This window comes from Pseudophryne corroboree, chromosome 12 (assembly GCF_028390025.1).
Source record: "Pseudophryne corroboree isolate aPseCor3 chromosome 12, aPseCor3.hap2, whole genome shotgun sequence".
In the NCBI taxonomy this organism is placed as follows: domain Eukaryota; kingdom Metazoa; phylum Chordata; class Amphibia; order Anura; family Myobatrachidae; genus Pseudophryne; species Pseudophryne corroboree.
In genome coordinates, this window is record NC_086455.1 from 79201330 (window position 1) to 79229289 (window position 27960).

Consider the following 27960-nt stretch of genomic DNA (forward strand, 5'->3'; position numbering starts at 1 on the left):
AAAAGAAACACCATAGTGAAGGCATAACAATTTGAGATATACAGATGGGTGAGCACGCACAATACAGAACATACAGATGAGGGGGTAGCATTATACAGAACATATAGACAGGAAGTGGGGAGGCTAGTACATGCAAATATGGAAGGGATATGGGACAGAAAAATACAGAACATGAAGACATAGTGTATGGCCTGATACGGAGTTGGATGCATCTGTGAGAAAGCTTCTTCTGATTTCTAGTCGACTGCCCATTCATCTCACTTGCAAAATATAGTGAACGGTGTCCGAAGTCCCAAGAATGTGCATGCCGCTTTTTGTGTAAAATGTCGACCAGTGTGAAGTAGGCATTTCTGGGTGGCAGTTGGGTGGTCACAGGTGCTCAGGGAGGAAGAGGGTAGGGGGTGCTACTTACTGGAGTCCAGGTCGGTTGGAGGTTGTATAGTGGCACAGCAGCACATAAGGGAGCAACAGCAGCTTCCCTGGACTCTCTGCAGCCCAGAAGTGTTACAGGACGCGTTCACACTAATCACCCACCCATGGAGCTGACCCTGTGCTGCAGTGTATAGTATTTTTTTTTTTATTGTTTTTGGAGGGAGAGTGGCCACACCTCCCAAATTTGCTATGGCTATGGCACGGGATCAGTATGATTTACCTACAATCAAAATTCCAACGGTCAAAATACCGACATGGTCAAAATACCGACATTTAAAATGCAGACACGGTCAAAATACAGAAATTTAAACTGTCGATAAGTCAAAAAGTCAACACGGGTTTTTCCATTTTTCTTGGGTGTGTAATGTTGACATAGGTCAACATGGACACCGTATAGGTAAACTGCGCTCGCTATTCTATTCCCCCTCAATGTCAACTGGGATGGTAAAGTATGAACAAGTCGTTTTCAATGAAAAACGCATGTCGATTTTTTTGACACGTCGACATTTTAAATATCTGTATTTTGACCATGTCGTCATTTTTAATGTTGGTGCTTTGACCATCGGTCAATCGTTGACGGTATTTTGACCGTCGGGATTTTGATTGTAGGTAAATTGACTGTATCCCTATGGCACACAGAAACGTACGACTCAGACTCCTGCGTAACTAGCCAATGGGAGTTTGGAGGCGGGCAGATACTAGGGTGTGGTGGTGATTGTTCGGCCTTGGCTGCAGTGGTTGTGATACCAGTGCTGATCCTTGGGGAGCTTAGAGTTTATAGTTAGTGTATAGGGGTACAATTGAATAGCACCAGGGGCGCCCAATTGAATAGCATCAGGGATGTCCAATACATTTGTATTGGGCACTCCTGGTGCTATTCAGTTGCTCCACCCGTTGGACACACATGCCCTGTCTGCGTGCCCAATAGTACTGGATTTAGCAGCGCAAAGCAGCTAAACCCACTTAAAGTAGACGTTAGGGTGCCTAAACCAGAGTTTGCGCACATTTCAGCTCGCACCCCAGGTTACTGCAAGCTGAAATGTGTGTCCCTGGCTGCACTGCTCCGTTGGGCGCCATCTAGCGGCAGTTGGGGAGACCATCAATTGAATCAGCCACTATATGTTTTACTCCACCCCCTTTGATGTTCACTCTCACCCAAGCTGCTAAAATTCCTATGTACAAGGATTGTAGTGTTTTGTCATTCATTTAAATTACATGGTCATCAAAATACTTCTTGCTGCACATTAAAATATCTGCAAGGCTTGTTTTGTACATTTTGCTCCAGTCTCATTCAATCAGAAAACTCTCTATTTAATTCAGTGTGTTGACAAGAGGAATTGTACCCAGCTTCCCTGCACTGGAATTATTTGGCAAATAAGGAAGGATAAAGGTTTCAATCCTGAACGCACAAAATCCAATCCCACAGTTCGGTACAATCACTGTGACCAACCTCCAATTTGGCCATATTGGACAGGTTTAGTCAATCGTCAAGGTACTGGCTACTGTCATAGGCTACGTTATATGGAATCAATTAGTGCATTTAAAAGACGTACTGCATATACACGACATAACATGGTGTATGGGCGTGCTTGGTAATGGCTGGCGTTGCATCATCTGGGCTACATGGTACACATTTATTTAGGCAATTTGGTAGCTTTAAATTGGTTGAGTCTGAATAGTGCTTGAAGACTTTGCTTGCATTTGTGTACTGTATATGTTCCTCTGCCAACTGTAATACATGAGGCCACTACTGTCCATTTTCTCTCAATCTTATCTTCAGAATGTCTACTTGAGCAGTCCATTTGTGTAGAGGGTCTGTAATTGGATATAGCCAGATGCACACAGAATCACATTTCTTGTTATACTTTAGGCAGACTATATAATTTGCACTGCAGGAGGGAGAATTACTTGTCATGGTATATTGGTAACAAGTAGGCAGCATCCCAGCACATTTGGGGTTGAACAGACTGCACTCATGTCATATAGAGGCAAGCCAGGGTAAGTACAGTATACGCTTGGTGATGAAGAGGTGCACGCAGTGGCAATGTTGGACACAAGTGCCCACTATTTTCAGTCTACATATGTGTTCCGATGGTTACCTCTCTGTTATACAAATTGAAATTGCACGCAGAGAGACAGAATTTCGGTGGGCCTTTCTTGGAGGCAACGGCGGTGGACAGCCAGACGCAGTCATGTTGTTGACAGCGACTGCATCTCGAGACACAGTAGCACTGAAACAGGAGGCAATGAAATTGCTCCGGCCATAGGGCTGGTGCAATCTCTGATGTTACAATGATAGTGCGTCTTTGTGCGTGCCATAACAGAATAGTGTCGCTGCCAAAGGGCATCTTAGTAGGCTGAGACTTGGTAGTAGCATTTGCATAATGATGCAGACGCAGTTGCGGAAAAAAAGATGGATGCAGCTGCCTCTCGGTACATCTCTGTATCAGGTCCTTTGAAGAGACAAACTAAAACAATAAAGCTGTTTTTCTTTTGCATGGCCCAACATTGGGGACTCAATTGGTGACAGAAGTGTTAAAAAAGCATCTAAAATTTATTGCACACTATGAAAATCCTTAGATCTTCTGGTGCGATGGATGGCCCCAGGTCCCCATCCATTCTTTTATAAGTTCAGTTAGACAGGAGTATGTGTGCACATAGTAGTCATCACTGTATTATTGATGCTCCCCTAATTTGTGTTTACAGTGTGTGTTTATTTAACTACCACTATAAGAATTTTAATAAACCGTTTTCAAGAGTCACCATTCTTTGATCTGCCATATTCACACTGCTGCTTGGGTGTAAATATACACTGAATTTCAATATACATGTTTGACAGATCATCCCACTCTCCTTATGATTACTGGCAGGGACAGAGTGGGGGTCTAAATCAGCCCTGGCACTGTACTATGTGTACTCGACAAGGGGGCCTGGACTCAAATTTCAGTTTGCCAAGTGCCATCAAGGTCCTGTCCCACCTATTTCGTGGCAGAAGTGGATGAGATGGTGTAGGGTTGTCTACTTTATGAAAGAAGGGCACAGAACTCTACTTGCTGGGTCACTACTTATTTCAAATAAAAGTTTACTTTTATTGTAATAAAACTTAATATCAATCAGTGCTGGTTCATACGTGCATTATATTGGAACCACTGTCAGTGCTGCAGTGGATCCAATATAACGCACATATGAACCACCACTTATGTGGGTTTGTGAGTCCCAATTACAATAAAAGTTAAAGATAGTAGGTAACAGAGAGAGAGAGAGAGAAAGAAAGAGAGAGAAGCAAGAATGTACCAGAGGGTGAGAGAGAGTCACATATGTAACTGAGGGTGAGCAAGAAATAGGCTAGTATGTAATAGCGGTAGAGAGAGAAATAGGCTAGTATGTAATAGCGGCAGAGAGAGAGATAGGGGTATATTAAGTAAGTGTTGGAAGCTGCTGTCTCGTCGGAAAGACGGCAGCTTCCGACAGATTTAAGTCGGAAGGGGTTCCAACCTATTCAATAGGGGGCCGTTATTTCTGACAAGTCGGGAATTCCGGACTTGTCGAAAAGCTGTTGGAATACACGCGTATCAGCGGCTTCAGCCGCCGAGCCGTGTGTATTGTTGGAAGCGCGGCCAAACCAGACAGGTTTTAGCCCCGTTTCCGACAATGTCAATCCGACTTTTAAAGAAGTTGGATTGGCAGTGTCAGAACGGGCCAAACCTTTCCGGTTTGGCCGCGGCGCTGATGGGGACCAGCTGAGACTTTTGTGGAAAAGTTAGTGTGCACAGCCTGTGCAGCCAGTGACCAGCAGTGCCACTGCCAAGCGGCACTTCCAAACCACAGCTGACAGGCAGGAAAATGGCGGCTCCCAGCTCCGTTGCTGACACTACAGCTGCTGCAGAGACACTGGGCAGTCGCGGGACCAGGAGCCGGGCAGCATGGCGGGATGATGGGAGCACCGGGAGGTGGTCAAAAGAAGCGAGTGACATGCTGATTGCTCCGGGCCATCCCCCAACTCTTGCAGCTGCCGCAGACTTTCAGATCCTTTCAGACTCTGTCAATCTGACAGAAAAGTCGGATTGGCATTGACGGGAATGGCCAAATCCTTTCGGATTTGGGCGTTCATTGAATAGTGCTTTGTCAGATTCTTTTTGACAATGCTTGTCGGAAAGGATCTGACTCTTATTGAATATACCCCATAGACTAGATAGGCAAGCATATAATGGGGGCAGAGAGAGAAATTGGCTAGTATGTTATAGCAATAGAGATAGGCAAGTATGTAATAGACGGTGAGAGAAATAGGCTAGTGTGTAACAGCGATGGAGAGAGAAATAGGCTAGTATGTAATAGATTGAGAGAAAAATAGGCTAATGTGTAATATCAATGAAGAGAGAAATAGGCTAGTATGTAATAGCTGGAGAGAGAGATCGGCAAGGATATAAAAGTGGCAGAGAGAGAACAAGGCTAGTATGTGGCTAGAGAGAGATAGCCAAGTAATAGAGACAGAGAGAGAGAGAGAGAGAGATTGTTTATTATGTAATAGCGGTAGAGAAATAGGCTAGAATGTAATAGCGGTAGAGAAAGATAGGCTAGTATATAATACAGGCAAAGAGAAATAGGCTAGTATATTATAGCGGTAGAGATAGATAGGCTAGTATGTAATAGCGACAGAGAGAGAAATAGGCTAGTATGTAATAGTGGTAGAGAAAGAAATATGTTAGTTTGTTTTAGCTGTAGAGAGTGAGATAGGCAAGAATATAATAGAGGCAGAGAGAGAAATAGGCTAGTATGTTATAAAGGGTGAGAGAGAAATAGGCTAGTATGTAACAGCAGTAGAGATAGATAGGCTAGTATGTAATAGCGACAGAGAGAGAGGTAATAGGCTGGTATGTAATAGCGGCAGAGAGAGAATAGGCTAGTATGTAATAGTGGTAGAGAAAGAAATATGTTAGTTTGTTATAGCTGTAGAGAGTGAGATAGGCAAGAATATAATAGAGGAAGAGAGAGAAATAGGCTAGTATGTAATAGCGGTAAAGAAAGAAATAGGCTAGTATGTAACAGCAGTAGAAAGAGATATACTAGTATGTAACAGCAGTAGAGAAAAATAGGCTCAATGTAATAATGACAGAGAGAGAAATAGGCTAGTATGTAATAGCGGCAGAGAGAGAAACAGGCTAGTATGTAATAGCGGTACAGAAAGAAATAGGCTAGTATGTTACAGCTGCAAAGAGAGACAGGCTAGTATGTAATAGCGGCAGAGAGAGATAGGCAAGTAATAGAGGCAGAGAGAGAAATAGGCTAGTATGTAATAGAGGGTGAGAGAGAAAAAGGCTAGTATGTAATAGTGGTAGAATGAGAAATAGGCTAGTATGTAATAGTGGCAGTTAGAGAGATAAGCAAGTATATAATAGAGGCAGAGAGAGAAATAGGCTAATATGTAATAAAGGATGAGAGAAATAGGTTAGTATGTAATAGTGGTAGAGAAAGAAATAGGCTAGTATGTAACAGCAGCAGAGAGAGACAGACCAGTATGTCATAGAGGGTGAGAGAGAAAAAGGCTAGTATGTAATAGTGGTAGAAAGAGAAATATGCTAGTATGTGATAGCGGCAGTGAGAGAGATAGGCTAGTATGTAATAGCGACAGAGAGAGAAATAGGCTAGTATGTAATAGCGGCAGAGAGAGGCTAGTCTGTAATAGTGGTAGAAAGAGAAATAGGCTAGTATGTAATAGCGGCAGTGAGAGAGATAGGCAAGTATATAATAGAGGCAGAGAGAGAAATAGGCTAGTATGTAATAGCGGTAGAGAGAGAGAGGCTAGTATGTAATAGCGGTAGAGAGAGAGGCTAGTATGTAATCGCGGTAGATAGAGATATAGGCTAGTATGTAATAGCTGTACAGTGAAAAGGCATAGAAAGTAACTACAAGAATGTGCAGTTGTAGCCTATGAGAATACTTATTTTTCTGAATTTGAATCCATTTAAATAAAATGTTTCTGTTTGATGCTTTTGAGAATATCATCTGTAGAAAATAATGGTAGTACTGTACCTGTGACTTTTTCTAGCTTTGGAGCAATTTTATCTATATTCTCTGTTCAACGTTTGTTTGCTAAACAATATCAAGTCAAACAATTAGTTTAAGAATAAGGTAATTTACAGTTTTAAACTAAAGATACTTATGAATGAGCAATGCTGTCACCTCTTTCTTACAGCAATATCTGGATTTCGTTTCCCTTAAAGTATGTTATCCGACTCCTATGCACCAGGGAGGCAATTGTTTTGAGAATCCGAATGCAACTTAACTCTTCACAAGGAAACACTGAGGTACAAGGCACAGGTAACAGGAGACATTACCCAGAAGGCATATGATCAACCACAAGTGTGCATCGTTTTTTTTTGTTTTTTTTTACATACATGAAGAAAGATCAAGCATATGAATGAATAAAACTAAACAAATAACCATAACAGTGACGCAAACACAACTTGTGCATTAAATCCCAAACCATTTGCTTTTAAATAGTTTTTTTTTTTACTACCTAAGTTTTTTGTGTGTGTTTTGAATGAACCCAGAATGCTACAGTACCCACAAAACCATCACCATTTAATAATGACAATGCAACAGTTCCAAAATGGCCTACATGTGACCAACTGATTGTATTTTGTTGTATTTTATTTCCTCTACGCTTTACTACTTCATTTCTTTTACATCCAACTACATTTGGAAGTATCTTGCACCCCTACTAGATTATAACTAAAGTGATTCCCAGTTTGTCTATAATAAATAGATCTCCGCCGATAATTTCTTGATCTGTGCAATACAAAGTTGGAATGATTCTTCAGAACGTCTGATTCTTCGGGGGAACAATAACAAAAGTTCTTGCTTGTGTCTGATCATGAGCTACGGGGGGAAGAAAAAGGGACGTATACTGTGAACGAATGTGCAGATTTTACTTGAAATGCATTGCAGTGGCAAAAAAGAAAAAGATTAGAAAAGAGAAATAAATCAACATGACTTGCTATATACGTTTTCCCAACAACCTTGTGTTTAACCTTGACTTGTCACGCTATCTTTGGAGCAGCATCATGCGCTTGGAAGGATAGACTATGCAGAGTAAATGTTTTCAATTGTCTCTTCGACACACACACATAAAATAAAGTCATATGTCTGCAGTCCAGAAATCCCGGATAAACAGACTCATTAATGTTATAAGAATTAGCAGTTTCATATGTTTTGTTTGAACTGATGCAAAGGTAGTTCTCTTGGTGGTGAAAGTATCAGTTGCAGCGAGATGCTGAGGAGAGTAGAGGTGGAAAGTTTCACGTCAATCTCGGTCTTGTCTCCTCTTATTGCTCATTTAGTCTAAAAACAGCCTCATTTTCTGACCCTCCTGTCCTGTTACCGCACTGTGTGATTCCACATATCAATCTAAAACACAAAAGAAAATAAAAGTACTTGGCAACTCAGGGTCATCGGAAAGCTGCTCAAGCAGAAATTGTTGATGTAACTGGGGGACAAATAAACATCTGAGGACGATATCATTTTCTTCTTCAATTTTTATTTTGATATTTTTGCTTTCACAGTGACCCATTTTCTTGCCTAAAACCGTTCCTGTTCTGGAGGGCGTTAGGTGCTTAGTGACAGTTACTCTGTCCGGGGTTGTCAGGAAGATTGCATGAGGCCAGTGAGCCGTTTAGATGTCAAAGACTTCCCCTGTGGAACAGAATAGAACAAAAGTCACATTATGTTTTTCAGGATTTATTTTCTATAGAACATTTTTAGCGTAACCTTCGATACAAGAATAACCTGCAGTAACAACAATAAGGCAAGTTTTCAATCCGGAAAGTTTTACAGTAGCGTTAGCATTGAATAACTCCTCCTTAATTGTGCGACAAGCAGTGCCGGACTGGGGCATCAAGGCCCCACCAGGGGAATGCAGTGCCCATACTTTACGGTGTAGTCAGTCACCACACGGGGTGAGGCCAACCCCCAAGGAGGCTTAGGGCCTAATTCAGACCTGATCGTAGCCCTGCAAAATTTTGCAGGGCTACGATCAGGCACACTGACATGCGGGGGGATGCCCAGCACAGGGCTAGTCCGTCCCGCATGTCAGGCCCGCCCCCTCTACCCCCCAGAAGTACAAAAGCATCGCACAGCGGCAATTCTTTTGCACTTCAGGAGTAGCTCCTGGCAAGCGAAGCTTTTGCATGCTGGCCGGGAGCTACTCGTCACTGCCCGGGTCGCAGCGGCTGCGTGTGATGTCACACAGCCACTGCGGCCCACCCCCCCGCACGGTCCAAACGCCGGCGTGCCGCCCCCTCCTACCCAGCGACCGCCTCTTTCTGTCAATCAGGCAGAGGGGATCGCTAGGCAATGACAGCCGTCGGCTGTCAGCCATGCGCCCGCGATTGCGAACTTCTGACCTGATCGCTGTGCTGCAATGAACGGCAATGTGCGATCAGGTCAGAATTACCCCCTTAGACAGCAATTAGAGACCATGTAACGATGTATAATTTGAGCGCACAGTCTGGAACCTGACTTTAGAGGCAGGGATAAGGCCTTCAGGCATTTGGGCCCACCAGAGATTGCCCCTGTGGGCCAGTCCGACCCTCGCTAGAAGCTGCTGCAGTGGAAGTTATGTCAGAATACTTTAGCTCAAGACCCAAAGGCTGTCACTGCTGAGCAGCTTTATAAATCACTGCTCCTGCAACAGGACAGTGAAATACTTGGGGTCTGATTCAGGGTTTTCAGACACAATGGGGGATATTCAGTTGTTTGAAAAGTCAGATGGGTGTCTGTTTTTTGCTGTCTAATAGACGGGGAAAAACAGACAGACACCCAATTGACTTTTCAAACAATTTAATTTCCCCCAATGTGTTGAATGCTGATCACACCCTGATTCAAAGTTAGGAGCAGGTCCCCAAAAAAGCATAAACAGGAGAAATGTGCAGAGAGATTTATGGTTAGATTTACTACAGATGCGAAGCAGAAGTGGAGGTGTCACACATAGCAACCAATCAGATTCTATCATTTTTTAGACTACAACAGACAAATGTCAGCCAAAATCTGATTGGTTGCTACGAGAGACACCACTTTTCATTTTTGGAATCTTTAGTAAATCTACCCTTTAGCATTGGAAAGGCTGTGTCCTAGCTTAATACTAAATGTCACTTTAAAAGCAAAGCTGGCCAATAATTTCCCTACATGCAAAGAATAAATACTGTAAATGCATTTGCCCTACTTTTTTATTTGCTCCAAATCTGAATCAGGATCTGGCTGTTTAAAGCGTAATTTTTAGTTGTCCTCTACAGCAAAGTTTCCCAAACTCTGCCACTGCAGTCCAGGTTTTAAGGATATCCATGCTTTAGCACAGGTGACTTAATTAGTACCTCTGTCAGTCTGATTTAACCAACTGGACTCAAGCTCTACAGTATCTGTTGGCTTAGTAAGATGCCTACAGATACGAGATCGCTCACCTGTCACATCAATAAAACCTGTTATGGTGGTCACACCTATCCATATTAGCACCTTTCCCATATTAACGTATAAAGCGCATTAATATAAGACAAGAGTAAATACCACTGTTAACTTCTAAAAGTGCAGATGTGTCCACTCACATCTTTGCTTTTTTTCTGAATTTGGCACAACATGCAAAACACGGCTAAGCTCTTTTTCACGAGCAGTGAGTGGATGGATTTAAAAAATTTTGTTTGCCATAATAGAATATGTATAAAGTAAAATATTAAAGAAGCAAATTAAGAAAAATCACAAAGCATGGCTGAATCTCTGAGTCTATGGCATGCAAAACTGTGCCATACATGGCAGGATGTAGCAAAGATGTATGTGGACACATGTGTATAATGCACCCTTTACATTTTTGAAATGCAGCACACCCTATTTCTAATGTACTAACCTGTGTTAACACTATAATAGACTGCTAATAAAAGCGAAGCACATGAAAAATGCCTTAACACATATCCATGTTTGTTTTTCATGCATTTTTACTCCTGTTTCCGACTCTTACATTTGAACAAAATCATAGGGCTAAATTCAATTAGCTGTGAAATCACGTGCTACGGCGATTCGTCTATTCAATTGCGAATTTGCCAAAATGGCATTACCATGAAAATTATTGCTGAAAGTAAAAAATGGGTAAATCTGCCTGTAAACCCCCAAAAAGCTAAACTAACATCGGATAACAGTATAAAAGTTTATTATTGGTTATAATAAAAGGATTTCTGATACTTAAATTGGGTCAAATGGCTGTTATATTCTTTTTTAAAAATGTAAAAAAAAATTACTGAAAGCAATTTTTTTCAGTAAGTGCTAAAATTAAAATTTAGAGCACATAAAAATGGTATAGTATATATTTGGGTAATTTTTAGGGACTTAAAAAAAAAAGTGAAAACAGACTGATTACTCCCACCTGCAAGACAAAAAAAAAAAAAACACTTGTCCCGCTCATAAAGCATCCCAACATACCTGTCCCATACTTGTACCCCAATTTACATAATTTTGCAGTTTTTCACACCAAAAATGACGTCATTACTGGGCATTTAAAATGAATGATAATATTCTAATTGCATAATTAGTCATTCAAGGGGGTGTCCCAGGGGTTCTGAACCAAGGGGGTAATTCCGACCCGATCGCTCGCTGCAGTTTCTCGCAGCATAGCGATCGGGTTGGAACTGCGCATGCGCCGGCGTCGCAGTGCGCCAGCGCATGGCAGCCGTCATTGCCTAGCGATCGGCTCTGAGACAGAGGCCGTCGCTGGGCGGGATGGCGGCTTTAAGCCGCCGTTTAGGGGGTGCGGTCCGGCCAACGCAGGCGTGGCCGGACCGTTGGCGTGACGTCACACGCAGCCGCTGCAGGCTGGGGAGCAACGAGTAGCTCCCGGCCAGCACGCTAAAGATGCGCTGGTTCAGGGTTGGCTAACAGGGCTATTCTCACTCGTCCACAACACCCATAGAGCAGGAATAGCCCACAAGGGGACTCTTAGCGCTTGCCCTGCTGACGCCATTCTGGTGCGCGGGATGCCACTGTCAGGATTTTGTTTTTGATCCATACTGAACTCGCAGCAAGTGACTGCTGTGCATTGCTCCTTATCTGCAAGAATAGTTATAAAGGGAATAAAGTACAATTTCCTGTAAGATGTAAGACTATAAGAAGTGACCAAGGAGTTCTGTGATCCGTCTGCTCATTTCATAACACTGCAGTAATGTCTAATAGCCCTTGTACTGTACATTTGCTAGGGCTTATATATTTCACACACGTTCCACTCTGAAAGATACAGCAACTGTCCCAGCTAGCATCCACCCATGTGTTGCTGGAATGTAACCGGGAAATTTTAGACTTGATAGCACAAATGGTGGATTTTGCTTTTGTAATCACTCAGTAATGTTCCATCTAATAATCATAAAAGTAGAACAGGTTAAATTATAGAAAACAAAAGGCCCATATTCAGTCTGGGTAAACTTATTAGTGGTGTACAACAGGGTAATCCCTGTCGCTCTCAATCAATTTAGTAATGACCTTGTACGTGACTTAAGGTGCATACACACGGTGAGATTCGGGCTAACCTGATTCTCACTGTGCGATAGGGAGTAGGTCGGCATGGCAAGCATATAATGACTGTACCTGCGATACTGACTATGTGCGATTTTGGCTAAGTGTCAATTTTGACTATCTTTTCTACGAGATAGTCAAAATTGACTTGCCTGCACAGTGTATCTAGGCTTGTGATGCCGACCGCACGGGACCGGGCATCGGCGTCGCATCGGGATCGCAAAGTGACTTTCACATTTGCGATCTGCACTAACTTTTCGCAAGAAAATATCTCACCGTGTGTACACACCATTAGGAAGTAAAGTGTCCATACTATATATGCTGATGACACCAAACTATGTAGGGTTATTACATAGGATAATACTGTAACTCAATACAGAATTTTTCCATAAACGACGATTTTAGGAGGGTACATGCAATATGAAGTATCTCCAGGATGTATGTAATTGGGAGATATCTGGCTGTCCTCTCTTTTAGACCACAAAACCAGCCTGATATGTTTCTACTGGGACTGCTTTACTGGTGAATTTACCAAGCCCTGGAATGCCACATCCCTTTGTAACCTATGGGCTACATCATTGTCCAGGAGAGGGATCTGAAAAATCCCTGCCCACGAAAGGGCACTAGTACACGCATGGTCAGCTGAGCACACATGCACAGTAGCACCGCCTGAATCCAGAAGAAATAGTAATCCATTAGCACCTCTAACACGTCGCAGGGATGTCCCTACATTCGGGACGATCCTTAATTTTTTTATAGCGCCAATTAAAAATTATAATTATATAAAACCTAAATGCCCTCTCTGATCTGTGTCCCCTCCAGCAAAACCTGATAATAAATATGCCTCATAGACACAATAGATCAGGGTCCTGTAGCAGCCACATAGGATGCCACGGAAGTTCTTACACTCCTGATAATAAGTAATATCCAGGACATAGAAACAGTTGGACAAAATGTATAAATAGGGATGAGCAAATAAACTTGTGAAAGATTTGTTTTTGTTTCAATCAAAACACACTTCTCATTCATTGCATTCAGTTATAGGGCCGGATGTAATAAATGGGGACATGTACTAAGCAGTGATAAAAGTGGAGAAGTGAGACAGTGGAGAAATTTCCCATGGCAACCAATCAGCTGCTCTGTACAATAGTATAGTATGCAAATTAGAAATGTTATGTCAATGCTGATTGGTTGCCATCGGCAAATTCTCCACTGGCTCACTTCTCCACTTTATCACTGCTTAGTATATATCCCCCAAAGTCTGAGTTGACCGTAGGTGGGGGTTCCTGGACAATTATGTACAAGGCAAAACAATGCCTTGTAAATGATTGTCGCCTTAAAAAAAGTCTGAGTTTGGCCAGGGACCAGAGGCGTTGGAATGGAGGAGGGGGGGGGGGGGCAAGGGGGCAGCTCGCTCCCCCAAACAAAAGAGAGGCACCGCTGCCGCACTCAGTCAGGGCATGCCGACCATACCATGCACCCACATAACACTTTGCTATACTGTCACAGTGTCGGTCACACTACGCTGCATCTATACCCCCCCCCATGTACCGGAAGTTTGAGCCGCCCGACTCCTCAAGTGGCCCCAACACCCTCTCTCCTCCAGCAGTGCCACTCCGAGCTCCATGTGGAGTGAAGCAGAGGTCGGCCTCTGCATCTCATAACCGGGCACATGTTCCAGGAGTGCCCTAGTTACCTCCAGCCTCACAATAACGGGCAAGCAGACGCGGCACCGTGGTGCTGCGTGGGCGCTGGCACACCATGCACCCACATAACACTGCGTCCTTTGCTATACTGTAACAGTGTCTGTGTTGGTCACACTACGCTGCATCTATCCCCCCCCCCCCCATCCCATGTACCGGAAATTTGAGCCGCCCGACTCCGGCATTATGTGTATGTGTGCCACTCTCTACCCCCCCTCAACCTGGTGTGTGGCCCCCTGTATGTGTGTGACACCTTGTGCCCTCCTGCCCCGCACCCCCCTGTGTGTGGCCCCCTGTACCCCCTGCCTTAAGTGTGTGTGTCATCCTCTACCCCCCCTCACCCTGGTGTGTGGCCCCGTGTGTGTGTGTGTGTGTGTGTGTGTGTGTGTGTGTGTGTAAGTGTTTGAGACGCCTTGTGCCCTACTGCCCCCCACCCCCTTGTGTGTGGCCCCCTTACCCTCCACCTTGTGTATGTAGCACCCTCTAAGCCCCTCACCCTGATGTCTGGCCCCCTATGCCCGCTGACATTGTGTTTCACCCTGTGCCCCCCTACCCGTGTGTATGACGGGTGTACTGTGCGTACCCTGCTCCTGTGTTTGTGACATCCTGGGCCCCCATCCCCCCTATGTTTAATGCATTTTGCACCCCCTGCACCTCTGCATGTGTGGCACCCAGTGATTTTTACTATTTACTATTTTTTGTTTCTTATTTTATTGGCTCTGGTGTATAATATAATGCTAATTATCATTATTTCATATATATTTTTATCCATTCTTTTTCTGCCCTCTCCTTGATTTTATTTTTTCTGTTGTTGGGGTTGGCTATCCCTTGTTGAAATTGGATCAGAGTACCCTGTGTATGGGGGCATTATGTGTAAAAGGCCATTAATAATGTGTGGCAAATGTGTAAGGGCCATTACTGTGTGGCAATATGTGTATAAGGGCATTACTAATGTGTGGCAATATGTCTATAAGGACATTACTTATGTGTGGCATTATGTGTATAAGGTGCACTACTGTGTTATGTAACGTGTAGAAAAGGCACTACTGTATGATGTAATGTGAATATGGAATAATACGGTGTGGTATAATGTGAATAAGAGGCACTACTGTGAGGAGTAACGTGCATATTGTAAAGGAGCACTACTATGTGACGTAACCTGAATACGGGACACTATTGTGTGATATAATGTAAATAAGGTTGCACTACTGTGTGACATCATTTGAATTAGGGGTACTATTGTTTACCCACGCCCCTTCCCAGCAAGAACATGCCTCTTTTTCAGGGTGCTCACTGAAGGCACACGCTATTCCTATATAAAATATACCAATGCTCTTACTGGCCCAGGGCACCAAAGTGAAGACTGCTATGGGTGAGGGGAGATGGTGCTGGGAAATGGATGCAGAGTAAGAGTTGGAACTAGTGGCTATGCTAAAGGGCACCTGCCAAAATATTGCCTAGTATATCAAATTGGTTAGGGCCGGCCCTGCTCCCCCTGCCTGTCGATTGACTGAGACACACGGACCGTGTATTTGATCTTCCGCCAGGGACAGGGGATCTGCCAGCAGACGCTGCACTCCGGATAGCCTGGGCAAGAACCTGCTGCTGGTGGCGTTTGGAGCGGAGGTCAGCTTTAAATTTGACACCAAAACTATCATATACCTGCTGAACCCCTGTCATCCAGTCACCTAATAATACAGTAATGATACACCCAGGGGCAGAACTCTCGGAGGCAACGGAGTCTGTTGCCGCCGGGCTCCAGCCCTGAAGGGGGCACATGCCTCCTCCATTGTCTCCCAACCTACCCTTCTTGCTTAAATAGAAAAGCTACCAAGCAGAGGCGGAGCGCCGATCAGCATCAATTGCTGCTCCGCCTCTGTGACCTAGAGACTCAGTGGGGGGGGGGTCACTAAAAGATCCCCCTCACGCAAGACCCGGAAGTCTTAGGAGAGAAGGGACCGCGGTGCCGGCATGGGACATGAGCAGCTTTTAACAAAAGATCTCTCCCGAGGGGTGGAGAGCGGGGACACGTACAAGGACTCACTGCCATTCAGTGGCTGAGAGCTGACGAGTGCTGCGGAAGGATGGAGGATCCAGAGGTAGACCCGGGCAGTGCTGCACATACGGTAGCAGGAGGACCCAGAGGCGCTGCCTCCACTGCTTTGGTACAGATAGAGGAGGCAGAGTCAGCAGACATTCCCGGAGGAGGAGAGCATAAAGGTACACTCCCTGAAACCCCGCCCCCTTACACCACGATCGGCGCGAGAGATAAGACAAAATACAATCAGAGCGCTGGGAGCACAGTTCGCATGGCTCCTGGCCGTAGTACATGCGCTGCACACTACTCCGGTTCCCCAAACAGTCTACAATGTGCTGGCCCAGGGGGCAGCTGGCACCCTGTCCAATCCGTCACTGCTGCCATTGGGTAAGAGTGTCAACGGGGATTGGGATGCCGTTCCATTGCATACAAGAACCAACTCTCTCTCATTCCCTCCATGGCTCTCTCCCTCCTTTCCATATCTCTCTCTCTCTCTTTGCCTCCATCTCTTCCTTTCTCCCCATCTATCGCTCTCCTGTCTCTCTCCCCATCTCTCTCCCTGTCTCTTTCCATCTGTCTATCTCCCACCGTCTCTGTCTCTCTACCTCATCTCTCTCTCCCTATCTGTCTCTCTTCCTGTCTCCCTCCGTCTCTTTCTCTCTCTCTTGTCTCTCTCCGTCTCCCTCCGTCTTTCTCTCTCACTGCGTCTCTCACCCCCTCCCTCTGTATCTTCCCATCTCTGCGTCTCTCTCTCCCCATCTCTGTCTCTCCCAGTCTCTGTCTCTCTTCCCGTCTCTTTGTCTCTCTCCCTGTCTCTTTCCCTCCATCTCTCTCACTCCCCCTTGTCTCTCTCTCTCCCCATCTCTGTCCCTCTCTCCCCATCTCTGCATCTTCCTCGTCTCTCTTTCTCTCCCCATATTGTCGCTCTACCTGTCTCTGCATCTCTCCCTGTATCTCTCTCTCTCCCTCTGTCTCTATCTCCCTTTCCCTATGTCCCTGTCTCTGTGTGTGTGTCTCTCTCTCCGTCTCTCTCCCTTTTCTCTCTCTCTCTCTCTCCGTTTCTGTGTCTCTCCCTCTGTCTCTCTCCATTAAACTCTCTCTACCTCTCCCCGTCTATATCCCCCCTCCCTGTCTATCTCCCTTTCTCTCTCTCTCTCCCTTTCTCTCTCTCTCGCTCTCTCTCCCTGTTTACGGGTCTCCCTCTCTCTGTCTCTGTGTCTCACACAGTGGGAAGGGTGACATGGCTCACACAAATCATTTTTTGTAAGGGGGGGCACAACATTTTTCATGCCTCCGGGCAATTGGGATGAAGTTACGCCACTGGATACACCCACACATATGATTAGCATGTCACCCAATGTCACAGTGTGCTGGGAAGCTTGGGGTGCCAAACTGAATTTATACCTTGTCCCCCCAACCTAAAAATGTTCTGACGCCCAGCCAGGAACCCCCACCTAAGGTCAACTCGGACTTTAATACATCTGACCCATAATCTTACATTCTTCAATGTGTATAATTTTGTATTTCACTTTGTAATGATAACAAGGCATGTAAAACGCTTTAGTTGTACATTCTCACCATCAGGAACGGATACTCTTATATTTACAGGACCCCATTTACAGTTGAAATGTTGTGCTGTGAAAGTACTGTAGGCATAAAGATTGTGCTGCAAATTACTTACATATCTCACGTCCATTCACCTTCAGTACAGGAGTATCAGGTCAGGTGTACGAATGTGTATACTTACACTTAACGATAGCAGAAAGATGCAACATGATAGTGTTAATAAACATCCCGTTACCTCATTTGTACACAACATAATAGCGTAATAAGTGTCACACACACAAGAGAGAATTGTGCTTAGTATGTACTTGCAGAATCCACATTTTCCATACAAAATATAATGAAATTCTGCAGTAGCCCAAATGGAAAATAAGAATTTACTTACCGATAATTCTATTTCTCGTAGTCCGTAGTGGATGCTGGGGACTCCGTAAGGACCATGGGGAATAGCGGCTCCGCAGGAGACTGGGCACAAAAGAAAAGCTTTAGAACTACCTGGTGTGCACTGGCTCCTCCCCCTATGACCCTCCTCCAAGCCTCAGTTAGGATACTGTGCCCGGACGAGCGTACACAATAAGGAAGGATTTTGAATCCCGGGTAAGACTCATACCAGCCACACCAATCACACCGTACAACTCGTGATCTAAACCCAGTTAACAGCATGATAACAGAGGAGCCTCTAGAAAAGATGGCTCACTACAGCAATAACCCGATTTTTTGGTAACAATAACTATGTACCAGTATTGCAGACAATCCGCACTTGGGATGGGCGCCCAGCATCCACTACGGACTACGAGAAATAGAATTATCGGTAAGTAAATTCTTATTTTCTCTAACGTCCTAAGTGGATGCTGGGGACTCCGTAAGGACCATGGGGATTATACCAAAGCTCCCAAACGGGCGGGAGAGTGCGGATGACTCTGCAGCACCAAATGAGAGAACTCCAGGTCCTCCTCAGCCAGGGTATCAATTTTGTAGAATTTTACAAACGTATTTGCTCCTGACCAAGTAGCTGCTCGGCAAAGTTGTAAAGCCGAGACCCCTCGGGCAGCCGCCCAAGATGAGCCCATCTTCCTTGTGGAGTGGGCATTTACAGATTTTTGGCTGTGGCAGGCCTGCCACAGAATGTGCAAGCTGAATTGTACTACAAATCCAACGAGCAATAGTCTGCTTAGAAGCAGGAGCACCCAGCTTGTTGGGTGCATACAGGATAAACAGCGAGTCAGATTTTCTGACTCCAGCCGTCCTGGAAATATATATTTTCAGGGCCCTGACAACGTCTAGCAACTTGGAGTCCTCCAAGTCCCTAGTAGCCGCAGGCACCACAATAGGTTGGTTCAGGTGAAACGCTGAAAACCACCTTAGGGAGAAACTGAGGACGAGTCCTCAATTCCGCCCTGTCCGAATGGAAAATCAGATAAGGGCTTTTACAGGATAAAGCCGCCAATTCTGACACGCGCCTGGCCCAGGCCAGGGCCAACAGCATGACCACTTTCCATGTGAGATATTTTAACTCCACAGATTTAAGTGGTTCAAACCAATGTGACTTTTTTGGAACCCAAAAACTACATTGAGATCCCAAGGTGCCACTGGAGGCACAAAAGGAGGCTGTATATGCAGTACCCCTTTTACAACGTCTGAACTTCAGGGACTGAAGCTAGTTCTTTTTGGAAGAAAATTGACAGGGCCGAAATTTGAACCTTAATGGACCCCAATTTCAGGCCCATAGACACTCCTGTTTGCAGGAAATGTAGGAATCGACCCAGTTGAATTTCCTCCGTCGGGCCTTACTGGCCTCGCACCACGCAACATATTTTCGCCAAATGCGGTGATAATGTTTTGCGGTTACATCCTTCCTGGCTTTGATCAGGATAGGGATGACTTCATCCGGAATGCCTTTTTTTCTTCAGGATCCGGCGTTCAACCGCCATGCCATCAAACGCAGTCGCGGTAAGTCTTGGAACAGACAGGGTCCTTGCTGGAGCAGGTCCCTTCTTAGAGGTAGAGGCCACGGATCCTCCGTGAGCATCTCTTGAAGTTCCGGTTACCAAGTCCTTCTTGGCCAATCCGGAGCCACGAATATAGTGCTTACTCCTCTCCATCTTATCAATCTCAGTACCTTGGGTATGAGAGGCAGATGAGGGAACACATACATTGACTGGTACACCCACGGTGTTACCAGAGCGTCTACAGCTATTGCCTGAGGGTCCCTTGACCTGGCGCAATACCTGTCGAGTTTTTCCCAATGGTTTATAATCATGTGGAAGACTTCTGGGTGAAGTCCCCACTCTCCCGGGTGGAGGTCGTGTCTGCTGAGGAAGTCTGCTTCCCAGTTGTCCACTCCCGGAATTGCTGACAGTGCTATCACATGATTTTCCGCCCAGCGAAGAATCCTTGCAGCTTCTGCCATTGCCCTCCTGCTTCTTGTGCCACCCTGTCTGTTTACGTGGGTGACTGCCGTGATGTTGTCCGACTGGATCAACACCGGCTGACCTTGAAGCAGAGGTCTTGCTAAGCTTAGAGCATTGTAAATGGCCCTTAGCTTCAGGATATTTATGTGAAGTGATGTCTCCAGGCTTGACCATAAGCCCTGGAAATTCCTTCCCTGTGTGACTGCTCCCCAGCCTCGCAGGCTGGCATCCGTGGTCACCAGGACCCAGTCCTGAATGCCGAATCTGCGGCCCTCTAGAAGATGAGCACTCTGCAACCACCACAGGAGGGACACCCTTGTTCTTGGTGACAGGGTTATCCGCTGATGCATTTGAAGATGCGACCCGGACCATTTGTCCAGCAGGTCCCACTGGAAAGTTCTTGCGTGGAATCTGCCAAATGGGATTGCTTCGTAGGAAGCCACCATTTTACCCAGAACCCTTGTGCATTGATGCACTGAGACTTGGCTCGGTTTTAGGAGGTTCCTGACTAGCTCGGATAACTCCCTGGCTTTCTCCTCCGGGAGAAACACGTTTTTCTGGACTGTGTCCAGGATCATCCCTTGGAACAGAAGACGAGTCGTCGGAACCAGCTGCGATTTTGGAATATTGAGAATCCAATCGTGCTGCCGCAACACTACCTGAGATAGTGCTACACCGACCTCCAACTGTTCCCTGATCTTACCCTTATCAGGGAATCGTCCAAGTAAGGGATAACTAAAATTCCCTTCCTTCGAAGGAATATCATAATTTCGGCCATTACCTTGGTAAAGACCCGGGGTGCCGTGGACCATCCATACGGCAGCGTCTGAACTGATAGTGACAGTTCTGTACCATAAACCTGAGGTACCCTTGGTGAGAAGGGTAAATTTGGACATGAAGGTAAGCATCCTTGATGTCCCGAGACATCATGTAGTCCCCTTCTTCCAGGTTCGCAATCACTGCTCTGAGTGACTCAATCTTGAATTTGAACCTCTGTATGTAAGTGTTCAAAGATTTTAGATTTAGAATCGGTCTCACCGAGCCGTCCGGCTTCGGTACCACAACAGTGTGGAATAATACCCCGTTCCCTGTTGCAGGAGGGGTACCTTGATTATCACCTGCTGGGAATACAGCTTGTGAATGGCTTCCAAAACTGTCTCCCTGTCAGAAGGAGACATCGGTAAAGCCGACTTTAGGAAACGGCGAGGGGGAAACGTCTCGAATTCCAATTTGTACCCCTGAGATATCACCTGAAGGATCCAGGGGTCTACTTGCGAGTGAGCCCACTGCGCGCTGAAATTCATTGAGACGGGCCCCCCACCGTGCCTGATTCTGCTTGTAAAGCCCCAGCGTCATACTGAGGGCTTGGCAGAGGCGGGAGAGGGTTTTTGTTCCTGGGAACTGGCTGATTTCTGCAGCCTTTTTTCCTCTCCCTCTGTCACGGGGCAGAAATGAGGAACCTTTTGCCCGCTTGTCCACGAAAAGACTGCGCCTCTTCTCATGTTGAGAGGCGACCTGGGGTACAAACGTGGATTTCCCAGCTGTTGCCGTGGCCACCAGGTCTGAAAGACCGACCCCAAATAACTCATCCCCTTAATAAGGCAATACTTCCAAATGCCGTTTGAAATCCGCATCACCTGACCACTGTCGTGTCCATAACCCTCTACTGGTAGAAATGGACAACGCACTTAGACTTGATGCCAGTCGGCAAATATTCCGCTGTGCATCACGCATATATAGAAATGCATCTTTTAAATGCTCTATAGGCAAAAATATACTGTCCCTATCTAGGGTATCAATATTTTCAGTCAGGGAATCCGACCACGCCAACCCAGCACTGCACATCCAGGCTGAGGCGATTGCTGGTCGCAGTATAACACCAGTATGTGTGTAAATACATTTTAGGATACCCTCCTGCTTTCTATCAGCAGGATCCTTAAGGGCGGCCATCTCAGGAGAGGGTAGAGCCCTTACAAGCGTGTGAGCGCTTTATCCACCCTAGGGGGTGTTTCCCAACGCACCCTAACCTCTGGCGGGAAAGGATATAATGCCAATAACATTTTAGAAATTATCAGTTGTTATCGGGGGAAACCCACGCATCATCACACACCTCATTTAATTTCTCAGATTCAGGAAAACTACAGGTAGTTTTTCCTCACCGAACATAATACCCCTTTTTGGTGGTACTCGTATTATCAGAAATGTGTAAAACATTTTTCATTGCCTCAATCATGTAACGTGTGGCCCTACTGGAAGTCACATTTGTCTCTTCACCGTCGACACTGGAGTCAGTATCCGTGTCGGCGTCTATATCTGCCATCTGAGGTAACGGGCGCTTTAGAGCCCCTGACGGCCTATGAGACGTCTGGACAGGCACAAGCTGAGTAGCCGGCTGTCTCATGTCAACCACTGTCTTTTATACAGAGTTGACACTGTCACGTAATTCCTTCCAACAGTTCATCCACTCAGGTGTCGACCCCCTAGGGGGTGACATCACTATTACAGGCAATCTGCTCCGTCTCCACATCATTTTTCTCCTCATACATGTCGACACAAACGTACCGACATACAGCACACACACAGGGAATGCTCTGATAGAGGACAGGACCCCACTAGCCCTTTGGGGAGACAGAGGGAGAGTTTGCCAGCACACACCAGAGCGCTATATATATACAGGGATAACCTTATATAAGTGTTTTTCCCCTTATAGCTGCTGTTTTATTTAATACTGCACGTAATTAGTGCCCCCCCTCTCTTTTTTAACCCTTTCTGTAGTGTAGTGACTGCAGGGGAGAGCCAGGGAGCTTCCCTCCAACGGAGCTGTGAGGGAAAATGGCGCCAGTGTGCTGAGGAGATAGGCTCCGCCCCCTTATCGGCGGCCTTATCTCCCGTTTTTCTATGTATTCTGGCAGGGGTTAAATGCATCCATATAGCCCAGGAGCTATATGTGATGCATTTTTTGCCATCCAAGGTGTTTTTATTGCGTCTCAGGGCGCCCCCCCCCCAGCGCCCTGCACCCTCAGTGACCGGAGTGTGAAGTGTGCTGAGAGCAATGGCGCACAGCTGCAGTGCTGTGCGCTACCTTGTTGAAGACAGGACGTCTTCTGCCGCCGATTTTCCGGACCTCTTCTGTCTTCTGGCTCTGTAAGGGGGCCGGCGGCGCGGCTCTGGGACCCATCCATGGCTGGGCCTGTGATCGTCCCTCTGGAGCTAATGTCCAGTAGCCTAAGAAGCCCAATCCACTCTGCACGCAGGTGAGTTCGCTTCTTCTCCCCTTAGTCCCTCGATGCAGTGAGCCTGTTGCCAGCAGGTCTCACTGAAAATAAAAAACCTAAAACTAAACTTTTCACTAAGCAGCTCAGGAGAGCCACCTAGTGTGCACCCTTCTCGTTCGGGCACAAAATCTTAACTGAGGCTTGGAGGAGGGTCATAGGGGGAGGAGCCAGTGCACACCAGGTAGTTCTAAAGCTTTTCTTTTGTGCCCAGTCTCCTGCGGAGCCGCTATTCCCCATGGTCCTTACGGAGTCCCCAGCATCCACTTAGGACGTTAGAGAAATGACAAATATGTATACTTAAACTTAGTAGAATATATAAAGTACTTTCAGCTAAACAGCAAATCAAAAGCTACTAAATCGTGATGCTGATCTCATATATATCTGTAACTTCAGACTAGTATTGGCAAAAGATATGCAGAAGTGGTACACAAATCTGAATATCATTAGGTCATATATCCAGGGGATGTGCTACATCGATGTGAACCCTTAATATACACAATTCACAGCCCTGCTTCTGTAGTACACTGTGGGCATTGATTCTGCGATGCTGTACATCCCGCCCCTTACGGCATCTACACTAATCGCATATACAGTATGTACGAACATACGATTTGCTCTCCTGAACTGTCCTTTGTGATGACGGAACTTCCAGGTTTCGTTCCGGGAATCATTCTGCGCATGAACAGATGGATGTGGAGGCCGCAGGGGGTGCTGGTAGAGATCCGACTGGATCCCCCTCAAAGTCAAATGCGGAAAGAAGCCCACGGGCTTCTATAGGATAACCCACGGCACCAGAGCTCCAGGATGTGCGGCTTAGTGCATATGTTTTCAGGTTTTTGGCTGCATTTCCCCTTTAATACATCCCGCCTGTGAGTGGTGTTTTGCTGCACCTGCGAATAGCATAGAAAATTGAAAGAAAAATATTTTATGCTTCTCCTCTCAGAGCGTCTCAGTCTCGTGGCCTAGGTGAATGACACGTATACCTACAGGTACCAATCTTGATAAAATAAGAAAAGACAGGCTATATCATGCATAGAATGTGGGCAGTAGTGAAGTTAGGCTTTCACTCACACAGGGCAAAGTCAAAGATCTGCACCTCCCCCCAAACCCCTCATCCCTCTGCATAGATATAGACGTACAATGGTATATTTATATATTGATGGACGCTCATCTCCAAATCATGCCCACAATGTATAATGCCATGATTAAACTGAAATAAAAAAATTGGACACGTGACATCCATTAAATATACTAGGCCCAAGCATAAATTCATTTTTTTCTGATCCAACATGGAACCTGTGAGCTTCAGCGTAATAAAGCAGTACAGTCTGGCCTTCTATGACATAATCCTTATTAAGTTTGGTTGCTCTGGGTAAATCACAGGGAAAGCACAGTGGCTTTTTAAATTCGCCGCTTGTTGGCGGTTCTGGCCATGGCATTTAAGTGCAAAAAAGGGAACTCCTGGTTTTGCACTTACTTGTATTGCCTTTTTTTTTTTTTTTTTTTTAAAGTGTAGGACATAGAGAGACCAATGCCATAATAATCTCAAATGGGTAATACATGGGTAAAGGGAAAAGGATGAAATATGTGGAAAAGTACAATCACAAGTAAATGGTAAGCATAAAAATGCTCAAACATAGGTCTGAAGGACAAGTCAAAGAGTCATAGCAAATTATGACAATTGCATCAATTGACGGCTATGCTGCGGTAATGTGAGCTACACAACAGATAAACAGCTAATAAAGCAACAATTCTAAACATTAAAAAACAAGGGAAGGGGGTTCCTTTGAGGGAGCAGCATCAAAGCAATATAGGAAATGATTTAAAATCCTGGTTGAGAAAAAAGATATAATGAAAGGAGGCAAGCAGCTCTGGATTTTTGTTCTTTGAGGGGGCTGGGGATGGAATTCCGGCGTCCGGGATCCCGGAGGTCAGTATATGGACACCGGGATCCTGGCAGTCAGAATGCCGGCAGTGGGGTGAGCGCTAGAGAGCCCCATGTGAGCTTGGTGGCCCGCTGCGCTCGCCACAGGTTTTATTCCTACTCTATGGGGCGTTGTGGACACCCACGACTGGGAATAGCTCTAGCACAGCTGTCGGCATTCTCGGCAGTCGGGATCCCGACGCGGTATTCTGACTGTTGGGAACCCGACCGCCGGGATATTAACTACATACCTTTTCAGATATAGGAAAAGTGAAAGATTCAATGAATCCTAGGTAAGGTACATTATATCAGCATGCAACATTTGGAAGAGGTGGGTCAATGTGGGAACCAGATCATGGTGTAGAAGTTATATTTATAATAGTCTGGACCGTTTGAATTGTTAGAAGGTAGTGGTATATACATCCTCCTCCTTCCGTTTTAAAGGATCTCATTGAAAAGAACTAAGTATACAGTACTTAGTGCCAGTCAAGGGGTCAGTTAGTTATAGAGGTGACGTACAGTAACATTTCCGCCTTTTTTTTTTTTTTTAGCAATATAGGCGTAGAGTTTCCCTGATTTATTCCCCCCCCCACCACCACCACCACCTGTGATCTCTGTTTAGGACAGTATCATTTTCTTTGGGCCTGAACTGATAAGAACAATTCCAAAAATTGCCTATGCTTTTAATACGCTTCCAGGTTATCATTACAAAGATCAGGAATGAAGGCGACAAAAGACTGTACCACTGCATCATACAAAGAGCTAGATTTAGTAAGATAGTCACTCTTTGCACTGATTAGCTAAATATTAGGTAATCCAGACCCTCATCACCGCCTTCGACATCTCTCAAAACAACACAGGAGTAAAGGGAGGGTACTCATGGTGCGATCGCTGCTGAAAGTCTAAGCAATCTGACTAGATTGCTTAGATTTTAAGTAGCGATCACTCCGTGTGTACCCCTCACAGCGACAGCGATGCGCAGCCCCGCGCATCGCTATCGCTGGTTCTAGATAGGCCTGCATGTAGGCCAATCTAGCAGGTCGCTCACTTCACCCGCTGGGTGAAATGAGCCCCCCCCCCCCCCCCCCCCGCACGCTCAGCACACATCGCACTGTGCTGAGCGGGGGGAGAGATGTGTGCTGAGCGGTTCGCTCAGCACACATCGCTCCCCTGATCTGCCCGTGAATACGGCCCTTATGCTTATGTATAATGTTATCATCCACTAATTCATGTCATTATTATCCTTTTATGTACTTCAAAGTAAAAATTCTATACTACACATAAACAAACACCACACCCAGGTCTAATTAAGGAAGACAGGAAATCAATAGATTAACCCTTTCGTGCATCAAGGTCACTACAGTGGACAGCCATTTTAAGTCATTATCTCCTACAGAAACTGTCTTTTGACATCACTAGTGCATTGTGTCATCTTCATAGGACCACTACAAAAAGTAGATGGTACAGTACAGTATGACACTAAGTGGCAGTTTTTAATTTCTACAAAAACAATAAGGTAAAAATATAATGGCGGAGAAAAGTTCACGATCACCCAGCACTCCGGCATTTATGTAAAATCTGTTTACTCAGAGATAAGAAACAGAAAAAAACACCGGTGGGTTTTACCGCACAGGATCACTCCTAGCCCTATTAATCCTCTAGGGTGAGTAGGAATGCTTAGAATTGCATAAGGAGATAGAAATACAAATGAATAACCAAATTCCTTTCATTTGATGGCTGATGTTACGGCAGCAAAATCAATAATACAGGGATTGGTGGTTCTCCCCAGAGTCAGAGAAAACCTGTTTTGGTGTGAGGAAAAAAGGAGACTCTATACTGGGGTCACTCTTAACTATAATAGGAAAAAATAGAATCCAGAACGGTATCAATGTTGATCAGTCTAAAATCTACTATTTATTAGAAATGCATTAAAATAAAAGGAACAACACAGACACATATATACATAAAAAAGGGAAAACTGTTCCTGGACAGCGAATAAATGCCGGATAGGTTTCAATAATTTATTGATTAAACCTATGCAGGTACATTATAAATAATTGGCGGATTTTATGGACCAAAATCTTATTCGTACTGTAATGAGTCCTGATTGTTAGATTAATTGCATGCTCTTAGAGAGGGCACTCCAATATTATGTAATAATCACTAGAACGCCCATTGGGCTTGTTCAATATACACTACAGATAGAAAAAAGTCCCTGACAATGCTATTTTGCAAATAAGATAGGGAAACGTTACCAGCATCAGACACATGTAATGAGTATTGTTATGGTTCCATCTAGAACAACATCCAGCTTTGAAACAAATTGTCAAAGGCCCTATAAGTAACAGAGACAAAATTGTCTCACTCCTTGAATGCCAGAGAATAATTCCCTTTAGTAGCAGAATCACCGCTCCTGTATCAGACAGCAATGTATCAAGTATACCTTCAAGTTGTAAGGTACAGTAAAACAGTATACGTACAAAATCTTTAACTGACACTGTACCTCTTAGGGCCCTTATCCAGTGCAATCTCAAACAGTAATTGGTATGATAGAGCATTAAAGGGCACAGAAATCATTTGCAAACCTGGTGGCTATGTAGAAAATCAATACCACTGTATCACATATATTAATCAATTCAAAAAATTCTCATAGCATTGCTTATAGTCCAAATAATATTATGTAAGCATCCAGCAAATAATATCACCAGCAATATAGGCTTAACGACCTTGATGCAAATGGTATCACATAGGCAATATCAAAGAGAGATTGAGTAGAGAATAGTCCAGCAGATCTTGTCCCTGCTGTTATCTGCTTTCTCACCCTCTTGATCGCCTGGCAAATCAGGTTAAATCAGGGTGGATGAGAGTATAGCCGGACCTCTGCTGATATGAAGGAAAGTAAAGGGCCCTTCTGCTGTTTCTGTTAGAGCGTAGCTGACACCCTGATATCAGCCGACATTGCAGGGTGTCACGCCGCAATTCAGAAATGAGAGAGGGCTGAAGGAGAACAGTACTACCTCCGTCTGGGTGTAATAGCTGGTGGAGTGTGCATTTACACATCTCTTCCGGC

General features: G+C 45.1%; 1 protein-coding gene across 3 annotated transcripts in view; it reads right to left on the minus strand.

Moving 5' to 3' along the window:
• Positions 1–6993: 6993 nt before the first annotated feature.
• The window catches only part of RGS6 (regulator of G protein signaling 6), an 802086-nt gene continuing 781119 nt past the window's right edge, over positions 6994–27960 (minus strand). For all 3 annotated transcript variants that reach the window (XM_063947693.1, XM_063947695.1, XM_063947694.1), the window contains one exon: positions 6994–8124. In XM_063947693.1, coding sequence (XP_063803763.1) covers positions 8074–8124 — 51 coding nt within the window. In that variant the 3' untranslated portion in view covers positions 6994–8073. The remainder of the gene's footprint in view (positions 8125–27960) is intronic.